Source organism: Hippopotamus amphibius, chromosome 13 (genome assembly GCF_030028045.1).
Source record: "Hippopotamus amphibius kiboko isolate mHipAmp2 chromosome 13, mHipAmp2.hap2, whole genome shotgun sequence".
In the NCBI taxonomy this organism is placed as follows: domain Eukaryota; kingdom Metazoa; phylum Chordata; class Mammalia; order Artiodactyla; family Hippopotamidae; genus Hippopotamus; species Hippopotamus amphibius.
In genome coordinates, this window is record NC_080198.1 from 66,045,185 (window position 1) to 66,064,858 (window position 19,674).

Sequence of the window (19,674 nt, forward strand, 5' to 3'; positions counted from 1 at the left end):
CATGCCAAAAAGATGTAAAATATGACATCAAAAACATTAACCTTTGGGGGGAGTAAAAATATAGGGTGATTAGAAAGCATTCGAACTTGAGAGATCATCAACTGAAAATAATCATATATATATAACTTCTTATAGTTATATAAGAACCTCATGGTAGACATAAACCAAAAACCTATAATACCGATGCACACACAAAAAGAGAAAGGAATGCAAACACAGCCACTAAAGACAGTCTCCAAATCATAAGGGAAGAAAGCAAAAGAAGGAACAACACCAAAAAAGCTACAAAAACAACCTGAAAACAAGTAACAAAATGGCAATAAGTACATATCTATCAATAATTACTTGAAACGTAAATGGACTAAAAGTTCCAATCAAAATACATACAGTAGCTGAAAAAGAAAACAAGATCCACATATATACTGCCTGTAAGAGACTCACTTCAGATCTAAAGACACACCCAGACAGAAAGTGAAGGGGACAAAGCTATTCCATGCAAATGGAACGAAAAGAAAGTTGGAGTAGCAATACTTATAATCAGACAAAACAGACTTTAAAACAAAGACAGCAAAAAGACAAAAAAGGATACTACACAATGATAAAGGGACCAATCCTTAAAGAATACATAACAGTTGTAAATGTAAAGCACTCAACATAGGAGCACCTTAGATATATAAAGCAAACTAATAAACATAATGGGAGAAATTGACAATAATACAATAACAGTAGGGACTACACCCCACTTACATCAATGGCCAGAATATCCAGACATAAAATCAATTAGAAAACACTGGTTTTAGATGACACACAGACCAGACGGAATTAAACCTATATGGAACATTTCATCCAAAACAGCAGAATACACATTCTTTTCAAGTGCATGTGGAACAGTCTCCAGGCTAGATCACATGCTATGGCACAAAATAAGTCTCAATAAATTTAAGAAGATTGAAATCATATAAAGCATCTTTTCAGACCACAACGCTATGAAAGTGGAAATCAATTACAAGAAACAAGGCACACACACACACAAAACACAGACAGGTGGAGTCTAAACAACATGCCACTAAACAATCAATGGATCACTGAAGAAATCAAAAAGGAAATAAAAAAATACCTGGACACAATTGAAAATGCAAGCACAATGACCCAAAACCTATGGGATGCAGCAAAAGCAGATGTAAGAAGGAAATTAAAACAAGTCTACTTCAGGAAACAAGACAAATCTCAAATAAATCACCTAACCTTACACCTAAAGGAAAAATAGGAGTAACCAAAACCTAAAGTTAGAAGAAAAGAATTCATAAAGACCAGAGAAGAAATGAATTAAATAGAGACTTAAAAAAAATTAAGAAAAAAAAGGAAAGATCAATGAAACTAAGGTCTGGTTCTCTGAAAAGAAACAAAATTGATAAACCTTCAGCCAGATACATCAAGAAAAAGAGAGAGGGCCCACATAAATAAAATAAGAAATGAAAAAGAAGTTACAACTGACACCACAGAAATATCAAGAATTGTAAGAGATTTCTATGAACAATTACATGCCAATAAAATGAACAACCTATAAGAAATAGACAAATTCTTAGAAACACACAATCTCCCAAGACCAAACCAGGGAGAAACAGAAAACATGAGCAAACCAATTACCAATAATGAAATTGAATCAGTAATTTAAAAACTCCCAACATACAAAAGTCCAGGACCAGATGGCTTCACAGGAGACTTCCACCAAACATTTAGAGAAGAGTTAATACCTATTCTGCTCAAACTATTCCAAGAAACTGAAGAGGAGGGGTCACTTCCAAACTCATTCTATAAGGCCAGCATTACCCTGATACCAAAACCAGACAAAGATACCACAAAAAAAGAAAATTACAGACCATTATGCCTGAGGAATATAGATGCAAAAAAATCTTCAACAAAATATTAGCAAACCAAATTCAACAATACATTAAAAGAAGGATCATACACCACAACGAAGTAGGATTTATTCCAGGGATGCGAGGATGGTTTAATATCCACAAATCAATGTGACACACCACATTAACAAACTGAAAACTAAAAAGCATATGATCATCTCAACAGATGCAGAAAAAGCTTTTGGCAAAATTCAATATCCATTTACGATTAAAAAAAAAAAAAACTCTCAACAAAGCGGGTAGAGACAGAACATACCTCAACATAATAAAGGGCATATATGACAAACCCACAGCCAACATTGTACCCAATGGTGAAAAGCCGAAAGCATTTCTTCTTATATCAGAGGAATAAGATAAGGATTCCCACCCTCACTACTTTTATTCAACATAGTATTGGAAGCCCTAGCTACAGTAATCAGACAAGAAAAAGAAATAAAAGGAATACAAATTTGGATGGGAACAAGTTAATCTGCCACTGTTTGCAGATGACATACTATATGAAGAAATCCTTAAAGACTTCACCAAAAATCTATTACAATTAATAAATGAATTCAGTAAAGCTGCATGATACAAAATTAATATATAGAAATCTGTTGCAATTCTATACACTAACAATGAACTATCAAAAAGACAAATTAAGAAAGCAATCCCATTTAAAACTGCATCAGAAAGAATACAACACATAGGGATAAATCTAACCAAGGAGGTAAAAGACTTAGAAAACTGTAAGATGTTGATGAAAGAATTGAAGATGACAACAAATAAATGGAAAGATATACTGTGCTCAAGGAATGGAAGAAGTAATATCCTTAAATGATCAAGCTACACAAGTCAATCTACAGATTCAATGCAATCCCTATCAAAATATCAACAGCATTTTTCACAGAACTGGAACAAATAATTGTACAATTTATACAGAAACATAAAAACACCCAAATAACCAAAGCAATCTAGAGAGAGAACAAAAAAGCATGGAGGTATCATGCTCCATGATTTCAAACTAAAGTTGATCCTTGAACAATCATATATATATTCTCTCCCCACCTAGGTCACAAAAAATCCTTAAGAAGAGAAACCAAACATCAAATTGTTTCTGTATCATCTATAATACTTTATTCAGAGGTGAATATAAAATTCAAATGCTTTTAATTAATGACCAATCTAGAACATTAAAGGATAAATAAAAGATAAAACGTAATTGGAATCACATCATAATACAGGAAAAAACACATTCATGATTTTTCATACTTTAATCTTTTATTACTTGAAAGTGAAGAAAATATGTTGATTTTTATAGAGTCCTTCTCAATATTTGCTATAATGGGGTTAGATTTAAAGCTGGTAGTGATTCCAACATACTTATTGTTTAAAATGTTAGGTATTTTGCCATTCTGCAGTTCTCTATTGGTTCCTATTCAGTATACTTTATCTCTACCTTTGAGAATCTTTGTGCTTGATGACCCACACTCACTAGAAAGGCCACTTCAAATTAATGCAGCACTACTGTCAACAGGTGCAAAGATACTTAAAAAATTGCTATAGTGCAGTTCATCAAGATCAAGTTACTTAATAGTTTTTGTACAAATGAACACATCCCAAACACTTGCACTTACCTCTTTCAATTATAAAAGCAGCTAATGAGTTGCTACATTTCAGATACTCTGAATGATTAGAAATTAGTTGATTAAATGTTTCTTTAACAATCTGTGAAATCTTTGCAAACTGAATATGTCTCCCTTCTAGAAAAAAAAATCAAATGCAATATGAATTTGAAGAACACTGTGCTTTCTCCCAGAGGCCTGTATTATTCCTCTTACAACCTTTCAATTGAATGAGTTAATTTATAGAGATATATAAGCAAATTCATGTCATGACTGAGATTTTAAAGTATTCCACTTTAAAAGAACACAAGTTATTGAGCTTTTTGTATAGATTCTTGCAAAAAGATGTGTAAGTATTACATACATATTAGAAGATTACTTATTTATATTTGATGAAATATTCAAAAGTCATATAGGACACAAGACAATTCTCTGTTGTATGGGACTGTCCCAAATTGCCTGACAAGCAACATCTCAATGAATGCCAGCAGTCTTCCCCAATCACTGTGACAGTCCAAATACACTCCTTAGTATTTGCCCCACTGAGAACCACTGCAAAGCATTAAACACTTACTCTTGATATAGTTCCATGTTCCCACTAAAAAAAATTCCAAACTTTGAAAGGAGATAAACATAGCTTTAAGTAATTAGGATTACCATAGAACAGTTATAACCAAGAATATACATCAAAAGTTACCCATGGACTTTTTGGAAGAAATGAAAGACCTGAGGTTCTGAGATAGGGCCCTGGCCATCTCTTGCTTTGTGTATGTATGCTTGTATATCCCCAGGGGAGAATCATTATTCTAGAGAATGAGAGGTTGCAGAATCACTTAATATGAATTTCTCAAAGTTTAGTTGTTTACTAAACACTGATAGTTCCTGTTAGTTGCATGAGGGTTGCTAAGTAGTCTATCAAGTGGTTTGCAGTCCATTATACCTTCAGAGGAAAAGAGTGATGAAACAATTTTGCTCTCACACATTGCATATATATGAACTGTATAATCACATTTTTCACAGAAATTCTTTTTACCTGCTTAATAATTATATTAAAAAGGCACACAAATGATAAAAATTTAACGTTAGTAGTCTCAGTTAATACAACTCATTTCAGTCATGCCATTTTCAAGTTTTTTATTTGTATCTGTCAGATCTGAACTCTTCTTTGTTAATACTGTTAATGCTCTCTTAGCAAAAACAGGTAAAGTCACATCATAAACACAATCAGAAGAATGAACTACTGGCTACATTCTTTTATCTAACCACAAAGCATACAACGTGAAGGTGCAAATTATTATGATTGCATGCTAGCATTTAATTTCATTTAAATTAATAAAACCATTGTGTGGTGTAAAAATTAGCTTTGGTGTTTATGTAGTGAAAATATGAATGAGAAGTACTCAACTTGGCTCAGCTTATTACCAAAAACTTACAACACAGGTGGAGCATATTCACTGATGATATTTTAAAATTAAATTATTTTCCACTGAAACAGCAATATAAGAGATGTACATTCAGAAGTCTCTCTCTCCAAATACAACCACTATTACAAGCATGGACATTTTGGTAAACAATGTATGGACAAAAATATAAACAAATATAAACATATACTACTTAAAAAAATAAAAACCAGGGCATGCTAAAATCCACTTTGCATTTACAGTAAATCCCCCCCTACATACAAATCTTCAAGTTGTGAACTTTCAAAGAGGCAAAGGTGTGTTCACATGTCCAATCATGTAAGTTAGTTCACGTGTCTAGCATCACATCGTCATGTGGGTGCATCCACTACAAGTGGTTGTGCTTTTGTGTACTTTACTGTACAGTACGGTATAGAGTACAATAGTACAGCATCTTTATTTCAAGCCCAGGATGTCTGGAAACAAGTGTAAAAGCAGCAGTGATGTAGCTGATACTACTATACTTTTCTAGGTGCTGTACTGTAAGATTAAAAATGTTTTATTTTTTGTTTGCTTTTTATGTATTATTTGTGTGAAAAGTATTATAAATCTATTACAGTATAATACTATATAGCCGATTGTGTTAGTTGGGTACATAGGCTAACTCTGTTGGACTTAGGAACAAACTGGACTTCCGAACACGCTCTCGGAATGGAACTCATTCACAGGTAGGGGACTTACTGTACTTGGTCTTGGGCATCATTCAAAGGTAGACATTAATGCTACCCTCCTTCTTCTTAATGGTCCACAGAATGAATGTACTGTAATTTATTTAATCATGTCCTATATAGTTAGCATAGTTAGCAATTATTTTGTGTAATGATACAGGATAGAAAAATACACTGCAATTAGGACCAACAGAACAAGAATTATGTGTGTGGCAAGAGAATGTTTTGCTGCATATTAAAAAGGCTGCACCTGAATATCATAAAGAATGTTTGGAAGTTAACATACTGATATAGCTATTGATCTTAACTGGTATTGAAGGAAATAACGAACGTTGTAAATATAATCAAATCTTAGTTACTAAATGTATCTCTCATTAGCATGCATATGAAGGAATAAGGAGCAAGTGCAATACTATTTTTACTATACACGTGTGCTGGTTGCTGAAGAAATAAAATGTTCTCACAAATTATTGGAAGTGAAGGATAAGATAAAAACATGAAGTATATGATGTTAATTAACACTATTTCTTTGATTTCTAGTTGCTAATTCCAAGTGATCTTTAGTATCATAAGTAACCTGAACCTATCTTCAGAGCCAAAATATCACTATATTAAATGAAGATAACAGTCCAGTAAAATATGGCAAAGTAGACAGGCTGTGAAATGGTGAACCCTCCATAACTAGCCCAACAGGAGCCGTTCAGGAGATTTTTATGTATCCCAAATCTTTTTTTCTTCAAAAGTGGTAACATCCAACTCCTGTGTTTACCTATAAACCTGAAGAAGGATGCTTGTTCTCCTTTTTCTAACAGAAAAATATCAATTTTTAACTTTTTAACTCCTTACCTGAGCCTACCAAACTTGACTCTATTCATGTATTTCTTTAAACATACTGTTAATCACATATTCTTTCTTCCTCACAGATTGATCTGTTTCCTCAGGGTAACAGTAGTCTATATTATTTGCCAACCTGGGATTCTTTCTCACTATTTATTAAAAATGTCCACAGAGGCTGAAAAGAAAGACTAGAGCCCCTTTCTATATTAACAGATCACTGCTGTTAGACTCATCGCTCACTGTCCTTCTGTTAATCAATTCCTATGACTGTTAGGTTAAGTGACTATATTTGACTGGCTATATTTAACTATTGGTAGATTTTGCCTTTTGCATGTGCCTATCTTCCCTAGTCTAGGCCTTTTACTCCAAACAAGCACACAAATATACCCTTTTTCTGTCTCAGAAAGACAATGGAAAACCAAACCTGAAAAGGCATAAAAGTGTTTTCAAATCCTAACCCTCAGACCTGGAAAAGACAAAAACAGAAATGCTCTTCATTTTAGTTCTACAAATACTCTAAACTTTAAAGTGTTAAGTGTTACTACTATGTAGGCAACGTAGAAATTAAGGGTAATTTCCTGCCTTTCAGGGGATTCACAATCTAATAGGAAAAGTATACAATAATCACCACATAATGTTGAATATAATAAAATGTTAAAATAATAGTAGTTACCATTTAGTGAACACCTACTGTGTGCCAGGCAAGTTTTTTACATGCATAAATTAATTTAATCCTCACAATAACTCTATGAGATAACTACTGCTGTAACTATTTTACAGATAGAAAACTTAAGGTGTACAGAGAAGTAACTGGTCCTAGGTCACATAACTAGTAATTTCAATTGCAGTTATAGTTTTCTTTGGGCTTGAGTGACAAAGTGACTAATAAATGTTAGTTACTGACTAACAATAAAAGAAAGTGAATAGAATCCTTGAAATGAATACCCCAACCATGAAGCACCAGAAAGTCATGGGATTTCATTAATGACCAGCACACCGAAGTAAAGAATTCTCAAAAAAGCTTGTTATATGATATTGATAAGCCATCTCTTTATAGGAAAAAACCACTTCTTCAATCGTTCCTCTCCAATTTTATTATTTCCCTAATTTTTAGCAGAGTGTGGAAGGAAATACTCATCTTTGTAGAAGTGTGACAGGTTTGAATAATAAAATACTAATGTACATTTTCATACCTATGCATATTTTAATTATATGCTGTTATAATTTTTAATTGGGTTAATCTTCTTTAAAATTATCATAAAGGTCTTTCCTACCATAATGTACTTTTGAAACATATACTGGTTCAGGTGAAACAATAGGTTCTGCAGGGATAGGAGGAGGACCTGTAAATAAAAACATAAGCAAAAATGAAACTTCAATGTTCCAAAGAGCAGGTATCACACTACGTTGTAATAAAACAGCAGTCCAAGAATGATTATTTTTTCTGTATACTTCTGCCTACTCTAGGTCATCTATTATCCATTACCTCAGCCTTGCTAAACTTTCCTATATTGAAATCAATTATACGAGGGTGAATCAAATTATCTGCACTCTGGCTGTAGAATTTATAGAAGTTTTAATATAACCAGAGTGAGGATAATTTTTGACTCACCCTCGTACAAACACCAAATATATTTCTGGGTTCTGTATTCTTATGCTACTACATAGCTTGTTTTGTAAAAGATTCAACATTCTGAAAATCAATTAAAATGAAACCCTGTTTCAAATGCTTATGAACAATTTTATATTCACAATAATATTAGGTAAAACATTCAAATTGAACATTCTATCAAAAAAGTAATAAGTAAAAATTACCATTTTAATGCCATTTTATCAGAGTATTTTGTACTCAAAGTTTTCTAAGCTTTTAGCCTCATTCTTTGCAACAGCTTTCCAATTTGGTTCCCGAGTTAAGAAATCCAGGAAAAACAAGAAAAGAACATGACACTAAACTAAAGGGGTGAAAAAAAAAATCAGGAAAGCTTAAATGAAGAGGGTCCAGGAGCAAAGGTTCAACTCAAGTAGTCAATATTTCTCAAGAATCATACACAAAGACAAAGAAAGTAAATAGAACTGCTTCTCTGGACCTCATTGTGAGTAAAACGAGAAACTGGTTGAATACACAGAAATTAGCAAAGAAAGACTGGTGATGTCATCTCGGGGTTCACATTAGTTAAGTAAATATAGTTACATATATACACTCTGGACTTTAGATAAGCAGAACTTAAAAACCCAGAGAAAGATGGATTTTTTTCCCCATCTACTCAGTGAGTAAGGATCAAGTGAAATGAAAACTAAAGATATTAAATCCTGTTTACTAAGCACAAATGCTTTCAATAAATAAGAAAATGTGACTGTACAAGTTGGTCTGCATTTTGAAACACCATATACAAACAAGCAAAATAATCTTGAAAGAGATGAACAAATTTGGAGGACTCACATTCCCTGACTGCAAAACTTAATACAAAAGTGACATTAATCAAAACAGTGTAGCAATGGGATAGACAGACACTTACAGACCAATGAAATAGAGAGTGCAGAAATAAATCCTTACATAGGTGATCAAATGATTCTCAACAAGAGTGCCTATACCATTCAACAGGAGAAAGGACAGCCTTTTCTACAAATGATGCTGGAAAAACTAGATGATACCCATATGCAAAAGAATGAAGCTGGACCCTATATACAAAATTAACACAATATGGATTGGCTAACCCTACATACAAAAATTAACAAAATATGGATCAAAGACCCAACATAAGAGCTAAAACTATAAAACGGTTAGAAGAAAAAATGGGCAAAAAGCTTCATGACATTGGACTTGGCAATGATTTCTTGGATATGAAGAAAGGCACAGGAAACAAAAAATAGGAAAATTGGACTTTTTCAAAATTAAAAACTTCTGTGAATCAAAGACTACTATTTTTTTTAAATTATTTTTTATTTATTATTTTTTTGGGGGGTACACCAAGTTCAATCATCTGTTTTTATACACATATCCCCGTATCCCTCCCTCAACTCCCCCCCCCCACCCTCCCTAGAGTCCCCCCCATCCTCCCCATCCCAGTCCTCTAAGGCATCTTCCATCCTCGAGTTGAACTCCCTTTGTTATACAACAACTTCCCACTGGCTATCCATTTTACAGTTGGTAGTATATATATGTCTGTGCTACTCTCTCGCTTCATCTCATCTTCCCCTTCACCACTATTAACAAAGTAAAAGTACAAATCACAAAAGAGGAGAAAATATTTGCAAATCACATATCTGACAAGGGATTGTTATCTGGAATAGAGGACTCCTAAAACTCAGAAGAAAACCAAACAACCCAATTCAAAAATGGGCAGGACATTTCGAGCATGACATTTCTCTAAGGAAGATATACAAGTGGGCAATAAGCACATGAAAAAATGCTCAACATCACTAATAATTAGGGAAAGCAAATCAAAATCATGAGATATGATATCACACCCATTAGGATAGCTACCATCAAAAAAATGAAAAATAGCAAGTGTTGACAAGGATATGGAAAAACTGGAACCCTTGTGCACTGTGGGTGAAATGTTGCAACCATTATAGAAAACAATATGGCAGTTCTACAAAAAAATTAAATATAAAATTACCATATGATCTAGCAATTCCACTTCTGGGTATAAAACCCAAACGATTGAAAAATCAGGGTGTTAAAGAAATATTTGTAGCCCTATGTTCATAGCAGCATTATTTACAATAGTCAAAATGTGAAGCAACCCAAATGTCATCAACAGATGAATGGATAAACAAAATGTGGTATCTACACACAATAGAATTATTATTCAGCTTTAAAAAGGAAGGAAATTTTGACACATGTCACTACATGGATAAACTTTGAGGACATTATACTAAGTGAAATAAGCTAGTCACAAAAGAGACACATACTGTATGATTCTACTTAAATGAGGTACCTAGAGTAGTCAAATTCATATAGACAGAAAGTAGAATGGTAATTGCCATGGGCTTGATGGAGGGGGTAATGGGAGTAACTGTTTCATGAGTATAGAATTTCAGTCTTGCAAGATGAATAGTTCTGGATATTGGATGCACAAAAAAGTGACTGTAGTTAACACTACTGAAATGCACACTTAAAATGGTTAACTTGGTAAATTTTATGTTCTAAATATATGCCTTATAAAAAGTTTATGTTACTTTCACCACGTTATTAAATTATTTTTAAAAGGTACTGAACTAAACAAAACATAGAACCAGATTCTTAAATTGTGTCAAAAAATGTCAGATTTTCAAAACCTAACATCATTAATCATACTGCCCTTGAAAAAAGTCAGAGCAAAGAAGTTTTTATATGGTTAATGAAAAAATAAGAATATACTTTTAAAAACACTATGTAGGACTTCCTAGTTGGTGCAGCGGTTAAGAATCCAGCTGCCAATGCAGGGGACCTGGGTTCGAGCCCTGCTCCAGGAAGATTCCACATGCCGTGGATCAACTAAGCCTGTGCGCCTTAACTACTGAGCCTGTGCTCTAGAGCCTGCGAGCCACACCTATTGAGCCCATGTGCTGCAACTACTGAAGCCCATGCACCTAAAGCCTGTGCTCTGCAACAAGCGAAGCTATGGCAATGAGGAGCCTGCGCACCATAACGAAGAGTAGCCCCTACTCTCCGCAACTAGAGAAAGTCCCTGTGCAGCAGCAAAGACCCAACACAGCCAATAAATAAATAAATTTATTAAAAAAGAAAATGAAAAAACAGAACACTACATACAAAATATGAAAGAAGATATACATGGAAAATAATTTTGATGAGTTCAGAATTTTGAAATTTTACATTATAAATGGGGAAGAGGAGACTAGAAAAACAAATATAACATTAACGGCAAAGAAAAAAGTAAATGCGCAATACTTATCTTCCATATCCCTTCACAAGAAAAACAAACTCAATTGTCTAGGACAAACATTTTAAAGAAGAAAATGTAGTTCATTATAAGGGAAAAGATGACCTAATTAAATTATTTCCAGGCTCTATGCCAAGACAAAACCTTTCATTAAAGAACTTTTAGTCATAATTAAGGCACTATTGGCACTTTTTGAGAAAACTGGTGAAAAGTGCCATCAGCGGAGGTGGGAAAATGCTACTTTAATTTTTTAAAAAAGGGAAAAGATAAATGTTTAGAAACTAAAAACTGTGGCCCATAGGAAAAAAGACTTGCTAGCCCTAGATAAACATTCTGAAAACCTTCAGGGGAAATGCATTCTTCATGAGAAGCCAATCATAAATATCCTTTTCTGATAATTAGATGCTTAGGAAATTCTGTAGATATATTTTAACTTGATTTCAACAAAGTATTTTAGTTCCTTCAGGGTAGAGGATGGGTCTTACTTGATTCTAGATTCCTAGTATTTACCACAGTCCCAGGAAATTATCACAGTCCTAGTATTTACCATAGCACACCCTCAAAACATAAATTTATTAATTCAAACGCATGTGACGGTTGGAAAGAAACTGGGAAAACATTGCTGGGGATACACCTAGCTGGGTTGATAGCTTGTAAAATAATTACATATAAAGAATTTCCACTGATAAACTGTTAGCATGGATAAGACACTAAAATTATCATTCCTAGCCCTGAAAAATTAATAAACCTAAAAACTAGTGAACAGATATATCAAAATTAACAAAATACTTCCCTAAGTACTTATTTAATCCAAACTATGACAAACTATCATTGTTTTGAAAACAGTGAGAAAGGCTACACATTGAAACTTATGAGATGTGGCAAAGTAAATCACTTTTAATTATTAAACAATGGTTTTAACTAAAGAACAGAAAAATTAAAATGTATGAAAGAAGAATTAAACTCAGAGAAAGCACAAAATGACCTTAAGAAAAGTATTACAAAAGAAATATTAAAATTAATAGGTTATAAATAAACAAAAAAAGCCCACTCATAAAGTGATTTGAATTTAAAAAGAACTTACTGTCACTGTTTAAATCAAATTTAAATGTTTTTCTTTACTAAAGTTGCCTCATTTATAGGTAAACCAAAATGTAATCTAACATGAATGAATACTGACAAAAACTGGTTACTATGCTAATATATATATTCTTCAAATTGATTAACATTTAGTAGCAATTTGATTATGTTACTGTTCACCAGGCACAGTTATAAGCTTTGCATCCATTATTTACTGAATCCTAATGACAGCCATAGGAGGTATCTATCCTTGTCTCCATTTTTCAAATGATGAAACTTAGTCTTAGAAGGCAAACAGCTTGTCTTGTCCAGGGTCAATACTCAATCTAATTCTGGAGTTTACACTCTCAACCTTCTTGCTATGCTACTACCTTAGGGCCTTTTTTTCTCAACTTACCCTACCATTACAGAATTTAGCATAGGCAAACCTCACAAAAATTGCATTAAAAACCTCTACATATTAAGTGCACAGTGTTAAGTGCACAATTTAGAATCCAATAAATTATAGAGAAAACTAAGTTTCAGGACTCAAATCCATTGAAAATCTGACAAGTTATCAGATAGTTCAGCAACATGTTTACACCTTTGGTGTTGAAATATACAAGAGCATTTTAACTACTATTAAGTAAGTCACCGATCAGCAATGGAAGGAAATTATTCAAATCCTGCTACTACTATCTTGTAATTGCCAAGTAACTATTTATTAACATAAATCTTTCAGGTAACTTTCTGGAAAATGATACATTTTACAAACACTACTTTATAATCAAGAATATTTACCTGATGTTTCTGACATTCTTGGTTCAGGTTCATCCAACTGTAGCAGCTCATCAAGAGCTAATTTTGCTGCATTGGATCTAGACTCCTTTTTATTTTGTCCCAGTCCAGTCTTGTACTGAATACCATCCACCACAGCACAAAAAGCAAAATATGGTCCCATAACATTACCTTGAAAAATAACTCAGAATGAATGCTGTGATACTTCACAGTGTGATCTTGCAAAAGATGTCTGTTACATAAGAAAACATTCCAGTATAATTGTAGAAAACTATCTCAGCCTATCAGTTATTTTGCAGGGCCAATACAGGTTAAAAGCAAAGCTGAGTGGGCCCCTGAACTAGCTCTGAGGAATCCTTCAAGCAGCCAGTTTGGCTCCAGATTCAGCATGAACAACAGGGCCAGCTTAGAGGTCACTTCACACATACAATGACAGTGTTTTGTACAATGCCTGGCAATGGTAAGCAACCCAACATTTATCTAATGACCAATGAGAGGGAAAATGTGGAGCCTCTGGCATCGTGTCTCTTCTTTCGAACTTCAATACCAATGAAACTGAATTCCTCCTACCCTCTGAGTGCCCTGATACTCATACATGCTCCAGAACAGAAGAAATCTCTTTGAAGAAATCTTATGTTTCTATTAGGGAGTCATAGTAAGCAATCCAACCCATCATTGCCTTAGGGTGTGTGTGGGGGATTTACAAGGAAAACCAAAACATAAACAATAATAACAAAGATATGCTAAAGAATTAAATTGTCTAGTCATCCAAAATTCCCAGAAAAATTACCTTTACACAATTACATTTACCTAGTTTTCATATTTGCCTGATGAAAAATGAAGTGAAATGGAATCATCTTTAAATTTACAGGCCAAAGATTTTTCTGGTTCAAGTTTTACTTGTTGGTATTCAGACTTCTGGAGGCCTTTAAGAAACTTAAGTCTCCACTCTGGTTACAAATGGCTAAGTACAGTATCACTCCACATAAGCCTCATTATTACTATATTATCTTGTCTTCTCACATATTCCATTAACTGCTGGGATTTTAAGATGTACATTAAGATTTCAGAAGCAACTCCAGACTGCATCCGGGTAAACTGCTTTCCTCCCAATACCCATGACCTCAGTTTCCCAAATTCCTTCCTCATGATCATCCGGGTTCCAATCTACATTTAATAAACCTGAGACTATTTTTATTTTTAACAGGTGGCCCAGATGATTCTTACCTGTGAGATATTATGCATCAAATTTGTTAATAAGTACTCTGTGTCAGAGTGCTGAGACTTGAAGCTTCATCCTGTTTCTACCCCAGGTTTTCAAACTTTATTATCCTCTAAATCCATACTAAAGAGCTTGTTTAAAAATACTGACACTGTTTTTTTTTGTTTGTTTGTTTTACCAAATCTACTGAATTAGAGTTATTCAACTAGTACCATGCACATAAAATGAACACCATTAACAATCACTGGGTTGTGCTTTTGAGTAGTTTTTGCTTGGTTCAATGAAGACTTGCCCTGATAAGTTTTTTTCGTACTGTGACCAATAGTTGACATTTTCCAAGGGCAGTTTGAGAAGAATGGCAGAAAGCTAACTAATTACACAGGAATTCAGTCTATAGTATTGATCACAAGAAGTTATCCAACCTACAGTGCCAGGACCCAAGAAAACTCCATTTCATTATTAAGACCCCATTTTGGTCACCTGTTAATTTATTATTTCATCCAAAACAATGACTAGAAACTTGGCTTCACTATGACAATCTTTACTAAAATCCAACAGCTTTAAATTATTTTGCAAAGATACTAGCTCTGAGACCCCTACTGGCAAAATTTAGTATCAGGAAGAGAAAAAGAAACCAAACTATTTGATAATGTGTGTGTGTTTGTGTACAAATATATACACATATACACACACACACATAAAGATTTTAAAAAGCTGTGCTCCTTTGACTCTCATGCTTTTAGCCGGTCAATGCCTCTTAAGAGCACTTTATTCTCTTATCCTTTCACTTTCCTAAAGTTTTTCCTAATCACTAGTCACAAGGTGAAGAAATCAGAAATTTCTTTCCATCTTTTACTAATGTGTATTCCTATAGCCTTCCACAGGCCCATGTGCTAACAGATTCTTCTGGTGGGGGACAGTTTAAGAGAAAATGGAGAAATTTAGTCACAGACGAGTCTGCAGAGAATCAATCATGTAAGTACTACTTTCCCTTATAATTTTTATATTTCATAAGCCAAATTTGACTATAATTTTTGTTAGGCATCATCATCATCACAAAATACTCATAAAATAATCAGTCCAAATATTTAAGATCCCTACAAAAGCATATTTATGCTATAAGATGTACTTATTTACACCTGAAAATAATTTACAAGGCTGATGAGATTTCCGTTAAACTAGCTATACACAAAAAATTAAAATTCAGTGGTTTAAAACTTTTGTATGAGTAAATTTAGGGGCTCAAAAGGCTAAAGGAGTATGAATATAAAAATTTCTGAAGTATCCCTGTCAAAACGTACGAGCAGTTATCCAACCCGAACATTAGGTAAAGAAAATAAAATTTAGTTCCACTTATATACTCTGCTTTTAATAGGAAAATGTTTTCTAGTACTGTAACAACCAGATACAAGTTTGCACTTGCCTGTTGTTACTGTTTCCTTAAGGTCAAGCTGAACCCGTTGCATTTGTGCAAACTGGTGCAAGGCTGATACAGGATTTATCTCTCCACGTTTGTACTTCATTATAAATTCCTTAGGTATTTTTTTCGGAGGAAGGACAGGATTTGAAATAGATGAAAGGCCTTTGGAGAGCAATGGTTCTGGAAAGTTACCTAAAAATAAATGTTTATGCTTGTCAATTTGGTGAAATTAAAAAGAATACGACATGCGAAAGCACTAAACCCTTCCCTAAAATGGAAGACTGCTGCAGACACATTTGGACACGTGTTTTTCATTAAAAATGAGTTTCTACTATTAAAAATGTAACCTGTTATTGTGTATATCATCCGGAGTACTAAGACTATTTTGGAAAGTGCTATCATTGTCAATTCATTAAGTGATGCCAAAGAATCACAGAATTGCAGAGATGTCAAGATCTTCAGAGGCTCTCTAAGCCATTTATACACATGATGTCACTAAGGCCTAGAATGTAGTAAAACAGATTTGGGACTAAAACCTGGTTTCTGCTTCCCTTTAACTATTTTATATTACCTTTCACGTTGAATTCAACTGAATTTTTAGTGTGTCTGTTCCTGCTTTACACTTAACACCATGCCAAGTGATATGTGTAACACACATCAGTATAAATCCAGTCCTCTTTCCTGAAAGGGATAACACAGCCTCACCCCAAAAAGGCAAGCCACACTGGAAGTGGTTCTACACTCAAGTGGTAAAGAACAACTAAGTGAACAGCCAGGGGAAGGATTTCTACCGTGCTGGGAGTCGAATCCAAGTTTCAGTGGGGACATGGCCACAGGTAAATGGATATATATCCAGGAAACATTTAAACTGGAGGCTCAGCAAAACTAACTGGCCACCCCAGACTCTTAAAGAACTTAGGCATTATTACAAACGTAAAAGAGTTTTTACCCGTCACTTGTGTAACCTTGGATGCCATGTTCGACAGGCTGTAACTTTCCGAGGAATATCCTGTGGGTGTAGTCACCGTCTGGGCTGATGGCTGAACTGGCAAGTTCTTTTTCAGCATCTGGGCAAAGCTAGGGGCCCGAGAACTCTGAAACCAGTCACTGCTGCCAGACATTTTCTCACCTACAAATTGTAAGAAAATTGGCAGAAAACAAAAAGACAAAGTACTACGTAAACTAAAAGTACTTACTCTGAAATAGAAAACTACCACATTCCCATAAATGGCCTTTACACGCACCCTCAACCAGCGCTAAACATCTAACTGTATGTCATGGCTGCTTTGTGACTCGTTTTACGGGTGAAGAACCGTCTCTCCTAAATCCCTCCCCAAATCATTGCTACAAAGAGGAAAGAAGGGACGAGGCGGCCCATGGTGAGAGTCAGGGGAAGAAAAAAAAAAAGAGAGAAGAAAAAGAAAACACTTGAGATCCGCAGCGGCCCGCCCGTTGGCGGCCTCCCGAGTCCCAGCCCAACTCCCACCCACCAATATTGTCCTTGTTGCCCTGCTGGCCGGATCCCGCGGGCTGGCAGCTCTGAGCGAGCCGCAGGCCAGAGGCTCGCCGGCCTGCCGCCGCCGACGCCGTTGCGTCTTCCTCCCGGCCTCAACCTCTCACTTCAGACCGCTGGGCCTGAGAGGCACGCGGCCAGGGCTTCTGCGTCTTTCAAAAGCTAACTCGCGCCCTCGGAGCAGGCCTGGGACTGACGCCCCCTCCCTGCCTCATCCAATCACCAACCGCCTCCTCCGCCGGCGCTTCCGCCCCCGCGCCTGCGCCAGTGCGTGCCCGCCGTGCCCCACGGCCTGCGTCGCCAAGCGACGCGACGCCGCAGAGCCTCTCGCACGTTTAAGGCCACGTGATGTCCTCCCAGTTTTCAGAGACTGGGTACCCAGGCCCATTGGCGTCCTTGCCTGATGGAGAAGGCAGGGGAAGTCGCGCAGTTTGGCCCTTTCATTCTGCTGCCTGATGCCCTCCACGCACACCTGTCCCCTACCCGCTCCATCCTGACAGAGCACTGGAATGGGGCCTCCTTATCTAGGGTCCTTGGAGGCAGTCCTAGGGGTACCTATGTGTGAGTAGTTTCAAGGAAACCCTTCGCTTTGTCCCCAGTTATACTCTGAGAAGGTGCCTGTGGACAAGGTTTGGCCTCACGGTGTCCTTATTGTTTACAGAAAAAACCACCCTGGACTCTTGGGGAAACCTGCCGTGGAACCAAGCTAAGAACAGTTGTGAAAACAGGTGGGGGCGTGGAGAGCTAATGGCGCTGATACACGCAAGACACATCCAAGGTGAGTGTTCACAATTCTTTGCTCTTGTGAAAGTTGAAGGAGGCTCTAATGGAGGTGTTGCTGATAGATCATTGAAAATATTTTGAATAGTATTTTACTAAACAAGTTTTGGCATGTAACCAACAAGGACTTAAAGGATTTGAGTGAGATTGTTATAACAAAATTTAAATGCCCATCTACTTTATGTGGGAAAGGTTTCGCAAGGATTAAATCACCTTAAAAAAATAAAAAAAATAACAGAATTGATGGTATACTACGTCATTATAGCAAGAAGTAATATCCTTTCACAAATGCATGGGCTAATTGGGAGGAAAAAACAGCCTCATTTCTTTCATTAAGCAATGTTCAGTAAAAGCAGCAAATTTTTTTTTTAGTGGTTGTCAGAATGTGTTGATTGTGGTGCTTTGATGAAGTGCTCATTAATAATTGTAATGATAACTCAGTCTAGGTTTATATTTTCTTTAACATTCAGAAACTTTTGCTTACAGGAGATTAAAAAGTTTTAATGTAGACAAGAAGTGTGCTAAGAGTGGAGAATAGAACTTCTAAGTACAAAAATATATAGTTACATTAGGACCAAATTTGAGAAGGGGCACAGAACAGAAATAGAAGCTGAATAAGTAAAAGGAATGTTAAAAATTACTCTTAAAGGTAAAGCATATATATGTAATGTTTTATTTTCAAACAATTTTAGATTTACAGAAGAATTGTAAAGATAGAGTTCCTCTATCCTCTTCCATCCAGTTTCCCCTAGTGTTACCATCTTACACAGGGTAGTACAGTTATCAAAACTAAGAAATTAACATTGGTACAATACTACTAACTCTAGTATATACTTTATTCGGGTTTCACCACTTTTTTAACTAACATCTAGACTCAATCCAGGATACCACATTGCGCTTAGAAGTCATGTCTCCTTAGTCTTCTGTGGTCTATGATAGTTTTTCAGTCTTCACTTGTTTTTCATTACTTTGATCCTTTTGAAGAGTACTAATTGCAAATTTTGTAGAATGGTCCTCAGTTAACGTTTGCCTGATGTTTTCTCATAGTTAAACAAGAATTAAGGATATTTGATAAGACTGCTGTGGGAGGTGAAGTGCACATCTTGTGGCATATCAAGGCGTGCATGATACTAACAACTGTTAGTGGTTATGTTAACCTTGATGACTTGGTTAAGGTTGTGTCTGTCAGGTTTCTCCACTATGAAGTTACTATTTTCCCTTTTCTATACTCTGTTAGAAGGAAATCCAGTATACACATGACAGGAGGGAAATAGAGATCCACCTCCTGGAGAGAGGAGTACCACAGAGTTTGTGGACATATGTTAAAACCACCATATTAATAAATATTTTGAGGGAGATAATTTGAGGCTCTGCTAGTATCCTGTTTCACCCTGGAGTTTGACTCACTAATTTTCATTTTGCCTAAAGCAGTTATTACTGTGATATTCTTTTTTTAGATATGTTTTCTCAGTTATATTTCTTCTTTTTTATTAAAATGTAATTGACACATA

General features: G+C 35.3%; 1 protein-coding gene across 2 annotated transcripts in view; it reads right to left on the bottom strand.

Annotated features, from left to right (window-relative positions):
• Positions 1-16,991, bottom strand: part of ADAD1 (adenosine deaminase domain containing 1) — a 43,698-nt gene extending 26,707 nt beyond the window's left edge. For both annotated transcript variants that reach the window (XM_057706414.1, XM_057706412.1), the window contains exons 1-5: positions 16,820-16,991; positions 15,874-16,062; positions 13,232-13,399; positions 7,760-7,828; positions 3,533-3,658 (exon numbers count right to left, since the gene is read on the bottom strand). In XM_057706414.1, coding sequence (XP_057562397.1) covers positions 3,533-3,658; positions 7,760-7,828; positions 13,232-13,399; positions 15,874-16,062; positions 16,820-16,991 — 724 coding nt within the window. The remainder of the gene's footprint in view (positions 1-3,532; positions 3,659-7,759; positions 7,829-13,231; positions 13,400-15,873; positions 16,063-16,819) is intronic.
• Positions 16,992-19,674: the final 2,683 nt, after the last annotated feature.